This window comes from Plasmopara halstedii (genome assembly GCF_900000015.1).
Source record: "Plasmopara halstedii genome assembly, contig: Scaffold_110, whole genome shotgun sequence".
NCBI classification, from domain to species: Eukaryota; Oomycota; class Peronosporomycetes; order Peronosporales; family Peronosporaceae; genus Plasmopara; species Plasmopara halstedii.
This window is the reverse complement of record NW_020187031.1, coordinates 920285-938848: the sequence shown is the minus strand read 5'-3', so window position 1 is coordinate 938848 and position 18564 is coordinate 920285. Positions and strand designations below refer to the sequence as shown.

The following is an 18564-nucleotide window of genomic DNA, read 5'->3' as shown; positions in this document are numbered from 1 at the left end:
GTTACAAGTCTGACGGGATATGTCAGGACTTGCTGAGGTATTTATTCCAAGAATGCACTGCAAGGTCTTTCGTCTCGCACAAGATCGCGCGTTCACAATTTTGGAGTACACAACAGATTCTTGTACTATGCGGTTGAACACGGGGATACAGCACGAGTTGTTGTTCCAAATGACGAAGGTTTGCGTTTTCGTCCTTTATATCATTACCATGACAGCCCTTTGGGTGGCCTTCTCGGATGTGAGAAAACGTCTCTCAGTCTTTCCCAGGATTACTATTGGCCACATATGTATAAGGGGTGCGCAAGTATATGAAAATCGTGTGAGATACACCAGAGAGTGAGACCATCGGGCTCCACTCAGGTCATACTTCGGTGGTTGGCAGTGCCAACTGACAGCTGAAAATCTGTGAGTATGGACTTCATATTCTGACTTTCGCTTGACACACACGGACGCAGTGGTATCCTTGTGTTAATGGACCAACTCAGCAAGATGGTTCACCTTGCCCCTGTTTCGGGCAAGATCTCTGCCGAGAAGACAGCTAAGGTCTTTGTAGACGTTGTTTTCCGTCTGCATGGCCTTCCTGTTGAGATCGTATCTGACCGTGGTTACGTCAAATTTTTTGCTTGCACCGTTTGAACTATTGGCGCCAAATTATCCATGTCAACAGCGGCACATACTGAAACGGAAGGTCAAACAGAGCGTATAAATCGAGTCCTGGAAGACGTACAGCATAGTTACGCCGCGTCGATTACTATGGCTGTAGAGCCCCAGTCAGACCTAAATGCTGTCAGGGGGTAGTCAAAAGCGACTTCTGACTCAATGAGACCTCTAGACGACATGACAAGTCGAAAGAAACAGCACGTCGATGACTTTGTTGCGAAGATATTAGCCTTTTTTTGGTTTGTTCGCAATGCGATTGCAAAAGCTCAGGATCTGCAAAAAGAACAAGCAGATTAGAGCGGAAGGAAAAGAACAAGAAGGTATATAAGGTCAATGACCTTGTACTACTTTCCACGACAAATCTGCCTAAACATTCAGTGTGCAGCTTGGGAAGCAGGAAGCTTTTATCAAGGTTCATAAAACAATTCACGGTGATGGAATGCAATAGTGATGCATATACATTAGCCATCCTTACATGCATGCGCCTACATTCTACATTTTATGTGGGTAGGCTAAAGTCGTATCTTCCAAGTGGATCTGCCGATCCTTCTCTACCCTTAGTGAATGATCGAGCTGATCATGACGTTTCTTCATTTGTTCATGAAGAGCAACCAGCTCTTCACCCTGGAGATTCTTCTCGGCTTACGAGCATTAAAGGACATCAAGTGATTGCTTCTTTATTGATACCAACGCTTGAAGGCGAGAATGGTACTCACCACAGAGTACCTCGTGAACAGAGCCTACCTCTTCAACAGAGTGCAACAAATGCTTTTGGGCCATCTCACCAGATTTCTCGTCCTCCCAGAGTCGCATGAACATATTGAAACCGTACGTCAAAACAGGAATTCAAAGCCAAACATTGGGCAGAACCTTAAGTCAGAACGTAGAGTTTCTAGCTCTGCTCTGTAACAAAGGTTTGAAACGCTCTCGCAGAAATCTTCAAGCGTCGTGCAACGCTGCCGCAATGCCTCAATTTGCCCGCGACGAGCACTCCTCCACTTCCAAAATCGCCCAATCTTTTCACGTTCAGCCCCATCTCCGCTATGAGACTCTCGTGAAGAGCGTCGTTGCGTGGTTGAGACGATTACCGATCACGAGAATCGATCGACTTGCCATCGTGAACAGAAGCATTTAAATCATCACCGCTTCTACAGAGTTTGGTGGCGCGGTTATCCATCGGACTCGGACACGTGGGAAACTCGTCAGGCCTTATAGTCTGATGTCCCCGACGTGGTCCGCAGCTACAAAAATCGCTTGTAGTGTTGCTAGAGGCAACACTACGACAAACAAAGCTTGGTTGTGCTCGGTCGCGACTGGGAGTCCTGCCAACGCCGACTCGGCAAAACAGACATTCCATTTGTTCTCGTTCTCAAGTAAACAAATGTCCGCCAAGGTTTAAGCTTAGCTGCGATGGGCCGAATCGAATCATCACGGTTGTTGGTCCGACGCCAACAAAAGATTTGCTCCATGTAAAACCTCTTGTCTCCATTTCGGTTGAGGATGGAGGGAACGTCAAAGAGTTCTAGAACCGTTCTTTGCCGTTCAGGCGAAGAAAGCTCTTTCATGTTGGCTTGTTCACTTGATCGCTTTATTGTTGATCGCTTTATTATTGATCGGAAAGTGAGCTACTCCAAAAGGTCTGCAAAACTATCAAAGTACTTTTGATTTTACGGAGGGGATGATGTAGTGGGCTACACTTGGCCATTACATGAGGGCATATCTATGTACCTACTTTATGGATTGTAGGAATTAATAAAAGAAAATTACAGTATGGTGCTCCCAAATGCATACGTGATTTCTTAAATGAAGTCACAAACTTTCTCTGTAAGACAGAATGCTGGTTCATACTTGGGGATCTGTACTGGTGACGAGACCGACGTGTCTCCGTCTTTCGAAGTGGGTGGCACTGGACACTTTCCCGCAAAAATTGAAGTTCAAGCTTTCGAAGTTCAAGTTCCGTACACTCAAGATCTTTTATAAGTTGAAGCTGAGGTTCAGCCTCAGTACACCCTTGATTTAAAAGTCAGAAACCCAAGGTTTTAAAAGTAAAACCTCTAGGAGCCCTTGGGGTGTTTTGCATGAAACTAGGAGCCATAACTCATTTTACTATAGTTGCAAATTACCTCTAAGGAATTAAGTCGTTCTTCCCTCCAAGTCGCAAATATTCTTCTCCCTCCACGTCGGGATCGCTTTTTCGTCGGGATCGCTTTCTCGTCGCACAAGCGTGTGTTCTGTGTCTGAGGGGCCGTTTGTGAACAGCGACCTCTTACATGATTATTACCAACTGCTCGTGAGAGACAGCGATGTTCCTATTACTACAGTAGTACGCCTAATAGGATGCTGTGGATAAGGTATGCTATAAAACTGTCGTACGCACCTACGAAATTCAATCGTCTGACAAACGCGGCGATTTTGGCCATATCGTGACGATAATCAAGTCCATATGGACGAATGTTGTAAAGAACAGCAGTATTCGCTTGCGAGCTTATGTTTTCTGATATAAAAATTGTTTGCCAACATCGACAAGTGTGTCCTTGGCGCAGGCGAGATCCCCTCTATGAGTTACTTCATTGAATTCCATGTCTTTTATGAACAGATCCCGCAAGATGAAGGCTTTTGCGGACTGGCCATTTCTCTAACCCATACTGCACAAAGCTTTCGTGAGATGTTCAGCCCGTCAACGATGCGATACACACGCCGTTACGAGTGCCACAAGGAGCTACAGATGCACCACTGCACTTCCAATCCAAATGCAGGAGGTCTTGAAGGAAATGTTGTATGACAATGTGCTCGCGTGGGTAGACAATATCATCGTGTTGTCTAAGACGCCAGAGGAATTTATCTCAAAGCTACAAAAATTATTTGCACGCATACTCAAGTACAGTTTGAAGCTGTACGCAATCACGAGCTGTTTGTTTGCCCGTAACATGTGGGGCGTAGACGCGACACTGATGGAGATGGCGTGCGCTACCCTTCCAGCGACAGTAGCTGACCTTCTGAAGTTACTGTATGCGGCTGATTGGCATAAAAATGACCGTAGACTACGCGAGAAATGCCACACTTCTGCGCGAGAAATGTTCGCAGGCCGTAGTCGTAAACAGCGTCTGGCAGAAGAACCTGAACCGTCGAAGAGCAACAAGCGTACCGTGCGTTTCTCAACAGTCAGTCACAATTATCAAACTTATATTCCCGGGTTATAATGCTGATGTGTGTTTGCGAACGAACACGTCAGGCGCTTGTCGTAGCGCGAATCGATTAGTGCGATAATGACACACCCCTCGTTAATTAACACTACGAAAGATTTTACTTCAAAGGGGGAGTATACAGGACCTTAGCTACACTACTCTATCACGGATGACCCATTGTGAAGTCTGCAAACGATTTTGAATATCTGCAGCACCGTACCAACGGTTTTAAGATCTATTGCGATCACACCAATCTGCTCCAGATATTGTGCCCGTCCTAGAAATTTGAAAGCACGTGCGTGAAAAATTGCAGAGTTATGCGCTGATGCTGACCAACCTGTACTACCAGATTAAACATATCAAGGGAACAGACAATGTCAGAGTGAAACACCAGCACCCGTCGCCGTCAAGTCTACACACACACGGTCCACAATACTGGGTGCTTGCTTTCGGCTACTACAAGACGACACATTTGTGTGACTTACTACTGTCTATATGCTCAAAACCCTGCGTGATCGGCTCCGGCGGTAGTGGCGGAGCTAGAAGACGGATTACTCCTGGCAAAAGAGAGAGACTGAGTCCCAACTCAAGCGAACAACTCATCACACGCATTCTTATCATATAACACTGCAGTTTAAATGCCCTTTGTATCGCAGACACCACGACTGTGCAGCTGCAAGGCAAGTATGACATCCACAAGCTTCGAAAATTGGTAAAGAACTTTTGTTGGGCTTTTGTTGTGCAAACACGTGAGAGGTCCAGCATTCATGAGCAGAGCTACGACGCTCTATGAAACGCTGCACCTCGACCACCTGTGGTAAGTGTTAGTGCTAAAAGACGAGCTTTCGTATTTTTGCGAGCTCATTGCTTGTGACACACCTATCGTACCATTGCCTTCTGCAGCAATACTGGATTAAGAATAGCAATTCGGAGCGCACCTCTATGGGTATCATAGAACGGATCTCATTTTAAGAACAAACTCATGGAGAGTTTGCGCGAACGACTCAAAACAGTCCACACGTTTGTTAGTCCGTGGGTCAACGTGACTGACGAGCGCATCTACCGGGACATTCTCCCGATAATGAGAGTGTTGCTTCTAGAGTACCAACCCAGCACGAAGAGCTAAAAACTCTTACCACCGCTTATTCATTTCAATTTGAACCAGACACCTGCCCATTCCCTCGGCAAAAAGGCGCCTGTTGAACTGTTTACGGGTCTCACCACACCAACGCCCCTCGATGTCATTGTCATTCCACAAATCGAAAGTGGCAAGTTCAACTTTAGCACAATATTCTACGTGAAAGGCCGGCGGAGGTAGTCAAGTATAGCAAGAAACGTACGTGTACGTTTAAGATAATAGCCAAGCGTGGAGCGCTGGCAAATTCTTCGTAAAGGTGACTTTTCTTCCAATTCTGTTTTTTTCTCGTGCTGACGAGTGTCTTCATCAAAATTAGCTAATTGTGCGCTGGGTCAGACCTACAAGTGGTTAAAGTTCTCGATTATATATCTTAAGGGTCATATGACCATGGAGGAGAAACAAAAGTAAATAAATCAAGCCTCAAATTCTTTTAAGAACAAGTACTATGACGTGATCGAAGGGATCTAGAACATGTAAGCAAACAAGGCATTATCATGGGATGCAAGTAGGTCAAGGAGCATCGTCACAACAGCACCACGCAGCAGTGGGAGTCGCTCATCTCATGGTATGCCATACAGTTGATTGAGGACACGCGAGAGCACGATCTCACCAACGACATCCCTGTGCTCATCGAAGCTTACGACTACGAGCTCGAAGCCAAAGACCTTTGAGCTCAACTACCTGATGTCAACGTCGGTCACACTACATATTGCATGATTATAAAAAGAGATGAGAGCCTAGGGGCAGTGTGGACTGTCACCTGCGCATCGACAGTCCATCTATTCGTTAATATACGGTCTGTCTTTGCATATTCTACACACCGGACATTCAAGCTGTTCCAGAACGTGGACTCGAGAAACGCAGAGGACACGTAGCCTACGACCGTGACCGCCTAGCACCTGACAGGTAGAATACATTTAGCATACAACAGCGCATTCCGCAGGGTAAACTATTACAATGGATGCCAAATTGCACTTCAAGATATCAAAGCCGTGTGACTGGCAGAAATGAAGCTTATATTTTGTTTTGAGTCGGCACGCATCGCACATACCCACTTCAGTTATTGTGTTGCTCACAACTTGTAATTTGGTGACCAAACCTTACTTATATCTAGTTGTCTAGCATACTATGTCGATCGATGACCCAGCTGCATCTCGAACTGCGGAAAAGCATAAAGAACACAGTGCTGTGTCCTACATGAGGTGAGGGTTCTGTACAGCTCTCTAGTAGGTTGAAGAGTAGACGCATACCCCCATTTTTGAGACATCCACCTAGATACGAGGGATAGTCGAATTACCCATTGCAAGCTGCGTAGTACAACGTAGCAGTATCTTTGTGAGCTTTGGAATGAGAACAATGTCGACAGAATAAAAACCTGCTTTTGTTGGCGTGACCAGCGAATTGGTCAAATTTGAAGCAACCGTAGCAAAACACTACAGTGACGGTATCATTGTTTATAACTTGAATGTTTGTACACAGCTTTAGTGCAGTGACTCAAGCTGACTCATCTCACACCTAATGTGCTGTTCACAGCAAAAAGAATTTCGTCGAGTTTCCACTTCAATTAGGCCCTCTCGACGGTAATGACCAATTTATTTGCAATAGTGGCACCCGTCACAAGTTCTATTGAAAGTGGCGCTGTGCTGGCCCTCTTCTTTGTGTAAGCGTCCCGTAAGCTCGTGGAAATGCTTTGACGGTAAAAACACGTCCTGGAAGTCTACGAAAAATATCGGGCGGATTGTAGGACATTGTGAAGCTAGGTGAAATGACGCTTTCAATGAATGCATTGAAAGCGTCATTTCATTTGCTGGTAAGGAGAAGTTATGCAAAGTCATTCCTTTTCTTAACACACGGTATTCGTTGTGACCCTCCTAAAGTATGCATATGAATATTTCAGTACATTTAGTGTAGGCTTGAATTTAATAATCAGGAACTTCATGCAAAGCGCAAAAGAACTGTGTTGCCTGATGTAACGTGAGAGTTACAGATATGCGTCAGTACCTAAATAAGCTAAAGCGCCGGGAGACAGAAGCAGGCGCATCGATGACGCTGTAATAGTACGCCAGGGACTTATGAGTCTTCCAGTAACATGGGAGACGCTCGCGGCAATGTGCTTTATTGAGGCTTCACTAGCTTCGTGGACGCAGCGGGGCTGCCGTAGCTCTTTGCTTAGAGGGAGTTAAGCTAAGGTCACCGACCTTACGTTTTTTTCCAAGTACCAGTACTAGTGTAGCGAATCGCAACCCGCTATTCTATATACAAAAAACCTTAGTCAAGGCAAACCCACCCTTCTCTTCAAAACTGAACTGTATTTAATTGATTAAGTTGCGGCAGAGCCGCTAATACCAGAAACCTTAGGTTCTCCTAATTAATACACTAATACTTAATTAATATAGCAGAACCTAATTAATATAGTAATATGCATAACTACCGGCAAGCTGCCACGTGCTTCTTCTTCGGTGTAGCCTAACCACTGTGTGATTATACTTACTGTGTATTACACATCTATGTACGATCTTGTGCGACCCGCCCTTTCTTACAAGGGTACGTGTAACCCCGTTACAGTTACAGTGGACCACACTTCATGGTCAAAGCATTTGCGTTAAGTTGTAGACAGCTCCGTTGCCGCTAGCAAATACCGCGTTATGGGATAGTAGCAGACACAATGCCGTAAATTTCTGTCGAAATAAAGCGGTTTCGATGATCTCCAAGTAAGCTCACACCCAAATGAGTCATGTTAAGGATGATTCGAGCAAGAGTTTGTGTGCTTCAGAATGACAAGAAATATCTGCAACGATTTTGAATTGAGAGATAGGTCAGCTGAAAACCTTCTTGAGCTCAACTTGTCTTTTATCAATAGCTTAAGCCAAACCCTGCAGAGGTATAAATTAATTGTTAACAATATTCACCACAAAATAACCATTTTAAGGCTTTAAACGCTGGACACGTCAGTAAGTGTTGCTGCCTCAGCTGTACCGTCACACCGTGACAAGGATGAGCCAAACTTAGTCACATCAGGACCTGGCCCTTCCAGGCGCAATAACATTACGATCGCAACAGCCGTCACACCCAAAACATGGATACCATCTAGATACCGGTAAGTAATGTATAGTAAGTACAGCAATGACCCAAATCAAATTTTGATGCCTTGCTTAAAGAGCAGGAACAAATTACAACTTTCCTAGTCCCTTACACCTCGGAAAGAAGAATGACTGACATTTAACGTCTGTTGTGTGCTGAGGTCATTACTCTTGAAGCGCGTTTAAAAGTTTGCATTCACTTCATTATAGTCTGATCTTGTCAAACAAACGTTATGGTTTTCATGCAAGCAAGGCCTGCATGAATTGTTTTCTAGCAACGATGCATAATATTCTCAATCTATAACGAAGAGGCGAGCTTCAAACGAAGTTAATCCAGCTGTTTTACACTTCTCAAGATGCCACTTTTGAATCGACATCTTGCTGCACACGACAAAGTAGATTGAAGAAGAACGTATCAAATCGCTTAATCCCGAGCACTGCTGATAACAAAGCTTCAATGACAAGGTTTCCACTGTCACACGAACCTTTTCCACCTGTGCTGCTGTCTGTCGAAGAAGAGGAAGCACTGGAAGCTTTAGCAGATCAACAGCTCTTGTTGGCCGAACGTCAGCTGGACGAGCACGTGCAGCAGAACCAGTCAGTGGTGGACATGAGCCGGTGGAAATCACTCAAGACACGCAAGTCCATAAATCTATTCTGCGAGCGCTCTAACTATCGCCAATGCCACAATGACGGGTCCCAGAGCGATGTAAATTGGACATTGCCCCAATTGCTAGCAGTCGGCAGTCTGAAAGGGACACTTGAAGACATCATTTACGGTATTCAATCACCTACCGCTGTTCACATGATAGCCAAGGCTGCGACGTCGAATGACGAAGTGGTGGATGCACAAGTGCTCAATGAGCTCAAAGGTCCGACTATAGCCCACCCGTTCAGATTTCTTGGATTAAAGTGGCTAGTCAAAGCTCATCCTGCTTTCATGAGCGCCGTCGTGTTACCGCGAGATATCGTTTATGTTGAACACACTGGCATTAAGATCCGTGGGGATGGTTCAAAACTTGGCTACTTCCTTATTCATTCCGTAGATCTGCCGCAGTATCCAGAGCTACGAAAAGAATTAGGCCTCGTGCGAGCAAAAGTGTCGTCCTGTGTCTTACTTCGACAACGAGAAAATGACACAAACGAAGTAGACGTTTTTATGACAGGACGAGCAGCGGCTCAAGGTCGTGTACTAGACAGTCTCGCTCTGCTGTCAACTGCAAATGGACTTACGTACTTCTGGAACGCGGATATCTGTGCAAAGCGCAAGAAACTCGCATGGCGTCTACGACACAAACGAATTATGTCTTTTGAAGATGCTTTAATACCTCCGTCACTGTGTCCACTATGTACCAAATCACTACGTTACGTCTTCACGTCACCCATACGTTGTGAAATGTGCGGAATTCAAATATGTTATCGTTGCAGCAGAGCTCATAAACTCCTTTTTCCCAGAGACTTTGGAAGTAAAGAAACTCAATCGGTTGTAGTAAAACTATGCACGCCTTGCATTTCACAAACATTGAAAGAAAATCCGATCGCTATTATTCGTCAGGAAATTCGAGCTGGCCAATATGGGTCTCTGACATCACCCAGACATGGTCATCGCCATCGTGCTCGCGCATTTAACGTGTTTGAACCGTATCGACATTTGTCTACTAAGATGGATGCGCCTGCATCTGTAAACTTATCACCAGATTACTCAAAATTCGATTATGAGGATTCAACTGGCCCAATACACGAGAGAGAGGACGAAGATGAGGCGGATGTCACAGTGAGAAGTCAATCTTTTGAAATGTTGTACACTTTGCTGGATGACTTGAACCTAACAATGCAACGAGAAGAACAGTGGAATGACTATGCTGGCTTTGATGATGAAACAATATTGGAATGATATAGTGGCTCGGAGGATCGATATTGTGAAAACCCTGCTTGACTGAAGCGTTAATGTGATTAAGTTCAAGTCATACATATGATGCATGAGCTGTTCATAAATATAATGTTCTTCGACAAATAGACATCGATGTTGAACGGTGCATGGACAGATGTTCGGTGGAGCTAGACATTGTAAGGCAAAAATTGACAATCTTGCTGGATCGAGGTTTCGATGGCATGGATTCGGAGCAAAGAAGCGGTCGCTGCCCCTTTTTGCAATCTTGTCACCTTTGCTGACAATAACTTCAACGACAATGGCTGACTGAGATCAAAAGTAATCCGTCCAACTTTTACGGACGCTTTTACCGAAATGTAGGTGCGATGAACGCATTTTACCGTAGCTAATTTCGTTGATAACAAGGTGAATGGTCTGTTGTTATAAACATTATGATACGCGCTTGTGTAATTCCCCATCAGCTTCGTGAAGTATTTCACGTGTTTCAGTTGAAGCTGCTTATGTGAAAGTGAAAGATTCCTCTCACTATAATTTTTACCACAACCAATGCAGAAAACGTGCACAACCAGTAAGGCTAATCGACTTTGAGATTAACAAACATGAACATGAATACAACGTATTTGTCTTTCACCTATTGCCTTATAGTTGTTTAACTCGCATCAACAAATACCTTTTTAATAAACACTCGATCGAACCGAAACAAAAATACGTTGTTTCCTAGAATTTGTCTTCTCAGCGTGGTCTCAGCTACTTTTGCAACAAGTAGTTAGCTGCTCGACTTTATAGATTTAAGTACTTTTGGCGTTTTGAATCCCATTAACTTAGAAGCGTTGCAGTGGATGCAGTCACGGATACACAGCTTGCACAACGTGCAGCACCTTTGACTTTCAAACAAATTATTGTGTAATGATTTTGACAACACAATGACAAAGGACCGACGTGAGATGTAGTTATGCTAAATTTCTGTATTAGCCGTAAAAAGTCTCAATGGGTAATCACTGTGATATGAACTCGACGTCAGTCATGCTGTCACCCACCATCAAGCTCATACTAAAAGGATCGACGATGCAGCCACTAGACATCTACTTGATTGCTGCTCGAGTGTCTTAGATCAGCGTCACAAGCCTTGCGTTCATAAATGATCAGAGCGGCACAAGGTATCGTAACATGTGCCAATTTTGATTGTGTCTAGATGACGCGTGATCGTCGATGTGTGTCGAACGATTGTTTTTGGAGTCGGCCTCGTGAAGTTTTGAAAGCGGGACTTTACCTGATATAGCATTAATGTCTCGCAAAACTGCCTCTTGTTAATAAACTGTAGTCCACCTAAGCGGCGTAAAAGCAGAACAGAAAAATGCTTAAGCGCGTTTCTGCCTTAAAGACCGGCAAGGTACAGCTTCAGCCCAATTACTCGTAGATTTCTTCAAATCATGCAGTTCTTCTTCTCTAACGTCTACTTCTCTTGAATTTTCGATCGTCGGTGATGTCACTATTTGGTCTTCGCTGAAAAGTTTCAGTGGTTCCCTGGCTATATGTTGACACCTATGTTGACACCTTCAGCATGATTGTTGTGACTCAACCTGTCAACGCTTTCCGCGAGTAACTGCAGAAGCAAGCGCTAGCAACATTCACCAAAACGTACATAAAATCTGGAGGGATAAACGCACTAATGTCGCACTGACAAGATCCCGCATTGCCTCGAATTCTCCCATTGTGATTGACCGCTTCGAGTGCTTTTTGCTTCTTTTTTCCTTGTCCATAGATGTTCATCAGTAAAATCTTTTCTTGACTTCGTCAGCAGTTCTGAATGGTGGCCGACTGGGTTCAGCTGTATTCTCAAAGGTAGTAAGCAACCCTATTTCTGTGTAGAGTCTCAATGGCATCTTTCTCTGACTTGATTACGATAGAAACTTGGTCGCTGTCTTTATCTCAACACTTATTAACCCAGTCACAACTACATCTACATTTTTCGGTCTTCATATCCTTTAGTGATTAATCACATTGCGACGACGGCGTCAGCCACGATAAACTACCCGTGGGTCTGACTTCCTGTTCACCTTTTAAAACAATTGACATTGCTTGTGAATAACAAAGACTTCTATGGATACATGTTTTTCGCATTGTGTGAAGCAAAGGCAGCGCCATAAAGTACGGCCAAAATACACTGTGATTACACAGCTGCGTGGATAGCACAATCTCCACGGTAACTCTCATGCAGGAGTGCGACTTGATGTTCCACGCACAAAGAAAGTCGGCATTGAAGTTACGACACACGCGGTCAAAATGTTTTGCTTCATGTCAACTCAAATTAATCAGCTTAGATAATTTTGATTCTGCTCTGACGCTCCAGTACTCGACTTGTCGCGATCACTGCGAGAGTTGTATTCATCTTTGTTGCCGTCAATAACATCCATCAGTAAGTTCATCAGATAGAAACTAATCCTTCCGAATGTCGTGTGCGAGTCGGGACCATATTGCTCGTACCATCATCATTTGCTGTGCTCATAGGCAAAGCATTTGACGTCGAAGTGCTTTCATCGACGCAAACGCTCGTCGTTTCTTCTTCAAGTATTCTCAACACTACAACACGGTGCTTTAAGTGAATTTAGTGCAAGACGGAAGAGTCGGTAAAGGTAAATAGCCCCATTTTAGCGGATGCAGAACCTTTTATCACCTTCCTAACTTCTTTCGTACAGATCTGCACACCAATTGGTAAAATGACTACGTAGATACGACATGCAGCCAGTCATTTGGCGCGAGCGAAATTGCGTGTTTGAGTTCCTCCTCCACATTGTCGCGAATTTCTGGCCGCGAGAGCATTAATTGACGCGCACTCTCAAGCACATCCGAGGCATTCCACAGCACAATGCCCATAATCTTGTTACCTTTAAGGAAATAAACCACACCACGCTCGTACGGCGTCCCTTGACTGCCGTTCGGGCTGGAGTTGAGGTTAGGTGGCTGCACCCAGACACCTACAGTGCGTGATGACGAATTCACCTCACCGATACCTTCCATTAGTACGCCAATACCCGGTAGGTGACTACGGAACAAAGGCTGATGTCTGTATGTCTTCATCTTTCCTGCACCACGAAGCGATCTGACCATATTGCGACCAGCTGTGAGTCCGCTGTTGACTGCGTGATCGTAACGATCCACGCGCCGTCTTCCCAAATACGGGTCATAATAACTGGCAGCGTTTCCAGCAACAAACAAACCAGAAACAGCTTCTAGCTGCGCATTAACAACTAGTCCGCCATTTTTTTCATCCCGCTCTAGGCCACCCCCAGTCCGAGTTGCGCGTCCCATGCGAAGCGTCGTAGCTGGATCCGTATGGGTGGATGCCAGCACGACATAGTCGGCATCTAGTGCTACCTCGGGCTTGTCCTTGCCTAGTACGCCTACAGTCACGCCTCTGTCGCTCTCATTGTCGTCATCATCCAGGCTTGGGCGCAAACTTGTGACTAATCGGTTAGATACGACGTCAACTCCTGCATGGCTGAGTCGTCGCGCCAGCTCCTCTGCCAGATAAGGAGGTAGCGTTCTGGCAGCAGGTAACTGCTCTACGAACACCAATTTGATTTTTAGGTGGTTGTTCCGCGGGTCCGTAGCCAGCGCACAGGCCACTTCACAGCCCAAAAAACCAGCACCGATTACCAGAACGCTCTGTGCCGCACCACCTCCTTCATCGGATGCCCCTGCGGCCAGCTGATCCAGTCGCACAAAGTCTGCATGCGTCGTGCACGTGTTGACGCGGTCTTTGAGCGCGTATGATACGCGATCGCTGTCCAACACATAAAAGTGACGAGGCCGACCAGCCGATGCCACGAGGCAGCGCTCATATCGCACTTCAGTGCCGTCTCCTAGCAACACGCGATTTTTTTCGACGTCGAACTCAAGTGGCCTCTTGTCGAGCAATAATGTAAGTGGCGGTGGCCCTGTGGACGAGACCACGTCTTCTTCAAAGCGTGCACTTAAATGACGACGCCATTCGTTGTAGCTAATTAAAAGAGCAGGAGCCAGTGACGGCCCGTCGTCCCCATCACTATCATCCTCGTCGCCCCGCGGTTGCTGGACGCCAAAGTCAAGACGAGGCAGCGCATTCTCATCACTGAGCACGAGAATATCGGCACAAGCATCTTCCTGTCGAATAGCCTCGATAGCAGCATTGGCGGCCGTGCCAGATCCCACAATCACATATCTGTGATGTTTGGTTTGTTTGCGGCGGGTAAAGCGACGCGATAATCGGAGCTTATCGCCCCCGGGTGAAGGCGCACTTGGTGACGATAAAGCAGCGGGAATTTCGAGCGGTATAACATTTGTTGATTGAACAGGCTCATTAAGCGAAGATTTTACGATGGAGAAGAGGCCAGCGGTTAACGCCGCCGCTGGAAGTGGAGAGCGTTGCAACGAGCGCCACATCAACGAAAATTGTTTAAGTGTTTAGAGGTGAACGTTTTTTAACAGTTGTGTCGGTTGTAACTTGAGCTCCGTACTACAAGGGCGTCCTTCGGACTTATGGGACGCTGAGAAGTACCAAAGTAAATAAATGTTCTATGATATATTATTATGATTAGTACTTGGTAAGGATGAGTACTTGGTAAGGATGAGAGTCATGGATGCATGTACAGACATGCTTTACACAGCGGTGTATCATTGTAAACACTGTAATAGATAGTTAAAGCCAAATAAAGCTAAGCTCAGTTGGAAGTTTGTCTTTACCTTGTACCTTGCTAATAACATACACTATGTAGTATCAACTATAGGAAGAAAAAGTTATGGATACAGAAGATGAAGAAAAGTTATGGTATAGCACCTATAATCTTATGATCAAAGATCAAAAGATCAAAAGATCAAAAGATCGGTTGGGGGACGTGACTTTTGGTAAAGAGTGATTGTGTTTGCGTCTCGCCAGCAGCAGGCGACAGAGGAAAGCCACCTTGATCTCCGACAAGGGACTACTTTCGATAAAGGGGGCCTTTGTCTTGCTTAAGGTTAACCAGCTTGGCTCTAAGCAATTTCTGACTAAAAAAGCTCTTGCTTTCTTGTGCACAGCGTCACCGTTGCCACATATCTCACAGATAATACAGTATAGTAATCCTTCATTCGCGAGTTTATCTTCGAGGTCAGGTTGAATCCGGACCGGTTTGATATTGTGTCGGATGCGCTATTGCGTTACCCCAAATATGATCTGTCGCTTGTCACGATAGTGACATCGTGCATTGATGAAGAGAAACGTTTCGTTTCTGGATCGAATGCAATGTGCGCTGTGTTGATCAAATCTTTGAGAAGCATAGAATTTGAGCTTAGATGTTATTAATTTCAAGCGTATTTTTGTACATTTGTACCGTGACTTTGAATTCCAGATTCTGCTGTTTTACAGCACTGATCCATTCAACACCAAAAGGTGTGATGATAAACATTTTAAATACAGATTGATGCACGATCCCATTTGGCAGCCTCCTCCAAAGTGAGATTAAAATTTGCGCTGTTGGCTCTACAGAGCGGCGATTTGACACATATACGAGCTTAGCACGTATGTTTAAACCCATGCATTTTGTCAGCAGTTAAACTTTTCCGCATGCGTTGACGCCTTTGGCCAGTCTACCGGCCTCGGCCGAGTGCTGGCAAGTAATAAGTATGACCTTTTTCTCGGTCTTCCAAAAGACGACAGAGTAATACCGTCGTTGTGGTCTTTGTGCACTGTCAAAGCAAGATGACTCATCTCGCCGCTGTAAGCGAAATCTCAGCCGGTGACGAAACAGCCAAGCAAACTGCACCAATATGGCTTGCTAGTGATTATTGTGCCAGACTGTGGCCCGTGCTTTTCATGAAGTTTATACGAACACTGTTTGTTCAAGGTGCTAGGCCATGTCACACACAGATAGATGGTCATACTGAACGCGTGGTGGCGGATATCTCCAGAAGGAATTGGGCGTAGAGGCCGCGGTGCTGGAGCGTGTAATTTCACTCAGAACGATTAAGTTGAATAAGTAAATGCATGTCCTACAACCTCTTTTTGCCTTATACAAAATAAGCTAGGCCTGTCTCGCATTTTTTTGACTGCGTCACGAGGTGGCACTGGTATTGGTGAGCAACACGAAAGTCTATACAATTCATCTCGCTAAACTTAGCACCGAAATCGATGATTTCATCTCAATTATGAGCTCGAGCGCCATGCGCTGAGTGCGCGAAGCTGCATCTGAGAACCAGGATGGACATAACTAACATGCAGATTCCAAAGACAGGCGTGAATATTTAGTGATTATACGGATTCAGATATGTTAGCCTGCCGACATATGCAGTATCTTCGGGCTCATAGTGTATGAGAATACGTTGTTACAGATCGTTCAGGGTCATGATCAGATAATTATGCTATCGCAAAGAACGTAAGGTCGGTGACCTTAGCTTAGCTTTCTCTAAGCAAAGAGATACGGCAGCTCTGCCCAGGTCATGATGAAAAGATGAGCCACATATCAGATGCGCTCTCCTTGTTACACCATCGTACAGAGTGGAGTGACTTATTTAATGCATATCAGAGCCGTATCGTTGTTCTAGAATAGAAGGAATCTCTAGGTTACAGCAGATTTTTGAGTATTTTCTCAGTCTCCGTAGAGCTCTCTTCTTTTTGGAATGGCTCGCTGGAGCCCACACAAAAGTCATAGTAAGCGTGCAGCCGATTCCCTTTCTGACACACCTGGTCGTAAACGGTCTGATGCAGCGCGATCGCAATTATGTCTCTTGTCGTTAGCCGCATTATTTTCCTTTTTTAAATGACATTTCATCCACAGTTTACAATAATGCTAGTTCCGTCTTCATCTGTCATTTACATATTGCGTCTACGACCCCTAGCCATTGGTCATAGCGTTGCGTACGCTAGACTTTATTGAATTTGATGTTACGATTCTGCTATAAAGGCTAGCTGAGCTGAATTCAGCAAATCAGATCGAAACGACAGCACCACACCAAGACCGGATCCAATCTACGGTGGTATCGAAAAAATACAGGAATCAACCAGATCATTAAAATTGAATGGGGTATAGCCTGTAGTGGCATGTACAACAATAGCGCAAACTCAACTAGCAAAAGCGTTTTGTTCCAGAGACAGTTTCGCAGCGTAATTGCTTCGAAGAAGATCGATACTACGCGATAAACAATTCTGTCTGACTATCAGACTGTGGCCCTTCAGTGCTGGAGATGTCCTAACTGATGACGAGTGTATTTGAAGCGTCCTATAAACGTCGCTGATTAGGGAGGAATTCGATTTGAAGCAATGACCACCGGCACATCAATGATGACGAAACGCTTTGTCGAGTGGTAGCTTTGCTGTATCTTCATCGCTGGCAGCACTAAGATGAGTCATCTTGGAAATTAACAAAGATTACAATACCAGCATGACCGAGCGCCATTTCAGAAAATCGAAAGTCAAGTTTGATAAATAAGCTAGTCACAATCTTATGGAACTGGTATGCTTGCTAAACATGCCGATGCATGCGGCGACGGTTCGGCCCGATAACATTGTGCAAATTTCTGTACCCGCAATGCGGACTATTCTTGTGGTGCTCGCCCCTTGCAAAACCGATGCAGGTGGTGAAGAGCTCTTTGAGCGATCGGTGCAGCGGCACCAAACAATTTCTTTGCTGTCTCACTTATAGCAGAGCCGCGACGAAGTGGACGTGCGCGTAGAACGCCATCTTCGATTTGAGTTTGCCAACCTCAAGGTGGAACGCCGCCTTCCTGCGTATTGTCTCCCTGCGACATGTGGAATAATCCATCACGCTCCCTTGAGCTCTGTGGTGTCTCAGACGGGTGAGTCTACGACCACAGCAGCTCAGGGCCATAGCATGATCTCAGCTCAGGGCCCTTCGGCTTCCCTGGCTACTACCGAGAAGCGCGGAGCGTCATGATTCCTTTGATCATAGATCTCTACGACGTCTGACTAGTCTTGCCAAAGTAGCACTTCAACCTCCCAGTCGTGGTATCCCCACAACTTCTCAATATACTGAGGTTGACCTTGGCGACGACGTCGAGCCACAATATACGTGATAGTGAGCACCACCATTCTCGTCGCGAAGTGTCGGCGGCGGACGATGACGATTTGGTCGATCGCCGTCCGGTCACAATGCTATTCGACCTTTGGAGAACATAGTCCGTCGTCATCGGCACTCTGCCAAAAATCTTGCCGAGGTCGCATTCCGCTGTGCAGAAGATCTCAAGAGCTCGGAGCACTTTGTGCACCGACTGCCGCACGTTGAGAATTCACGCTCTGTCTGAGCGGTCGAGCAGACGAAATGTCAGTTCGTGCGACGGTGGAGCGCCTGGCGCCGTTTGAGACGAAAATTGTTGCACTATGTGCTCGAAACCGGTTGCTGGTTTAGCTTCTGGATGGCCGGCGCCAACGCTTCCGCGGTTTGTTGCGCCACATCCCGGTACGGATGAAGCAATCCCAAATAAAACACCGGGTGGGTGCGCATCCTTCTCGGAAGGTTCGCTTGGCCACGAACTTAAAAGATTCAGTCAACCGTGGACGGAGCGTTGGCTCAAAGACAACAGAGACTGCATGTGTAGAAAGGTTTTTGGCATTTAATAAGACCAGGTTTCCGACCTCAA

General features: G+C 45.5%; 4 protein-coding genes across 4 annotated transcripts; 2 read left to right on the top strand and 2 right to left on the bottom strand.

Annotated features, from left to right (window-relative positions):
• Nucleotides 1–3587: 3587 nt before the first annotated feature.
• Nucleotides 3588–5654, top strand: PHALS_00197 (uncharacterized protein; the record flags this gene model as incomplete). Its single annotated transcript, XM_024728970.1, has 2 exons — nucleotides 3588–3806; nucleotides 5493–5654. 2 exons carry the CDS (start codon nucleotides 3588–3590, stop codon nucleotides 5652–5654), a joined length of 381 nt encoding a protein of 126 aa, XP_024572238.1.
• A 2433-nt stretch (nucleotides 5655–8087) lies between these two features.
• On the top strand, nucleotides 8088–9957 carry PHALS_00196 (Zinc finger, RING/FYVE/PHD-type; the record flags this gene model as incomplete). The annotated part of the gene is made up of 2 exons (XM_024728959.1): nucleotides 8088–8094; nucleotides 8516–9957. The coding sequence occupies 2 exons, from the start codon at nucleotides 8088–8090 to the stop codon at nucleotides 9955–9957; spliced, it is 1449 nt and encodes a 482-aa protein (XP_024572237.1).
• A 9-nt stretch (nucleotides 9958–9966) lies between these two features.
• Nucleotides 9967–10570, bottom strand: PHALS_14821 (uncharacterized protein). Its single transcript, XM_024728948.2, has one exon. The coding sequence runs from the start codon at nucleotides 10410–10412 to the stop codon at nucleotides 10122–10124; it is 291 nt and encodes a 96-aa protein (XP_024572236.1). The 5' UTR covers nucleotides 10413–10570; the 3' UTR covers nucleotides 9967–10121.
• Nucleotides 10571–12675: 2105 nt separating this feature from the next.
• Nucleotides 12676–14376, bottom strand: PHALS_00195 (apoptosis-inducing factor mitochondrial-like; the record flags this gene model as incomplete). Its single annotated transcript, XM_024728937.1, has 1 exon — nucleotides 12676–14376. One exon carries the CDS (start codon nucleotides 14374–14376, stop codon nucleotides 12676–12678), a length of 1701 nt encoding a protein of 566 aa, XP_024572235.1.
• Between the last annotated feature and the right edge of the window lie 4188 nt (nucleotides 14377–18564).

Coding starts and splice junctions, on each gene's coding strand:
- PHALS_14821 (XM_024728948.2), bottom strand. CDS start 10,412: ATGGGGAATTACACAAGCGCGTATCATAATGTTTATAACAACAGACCA.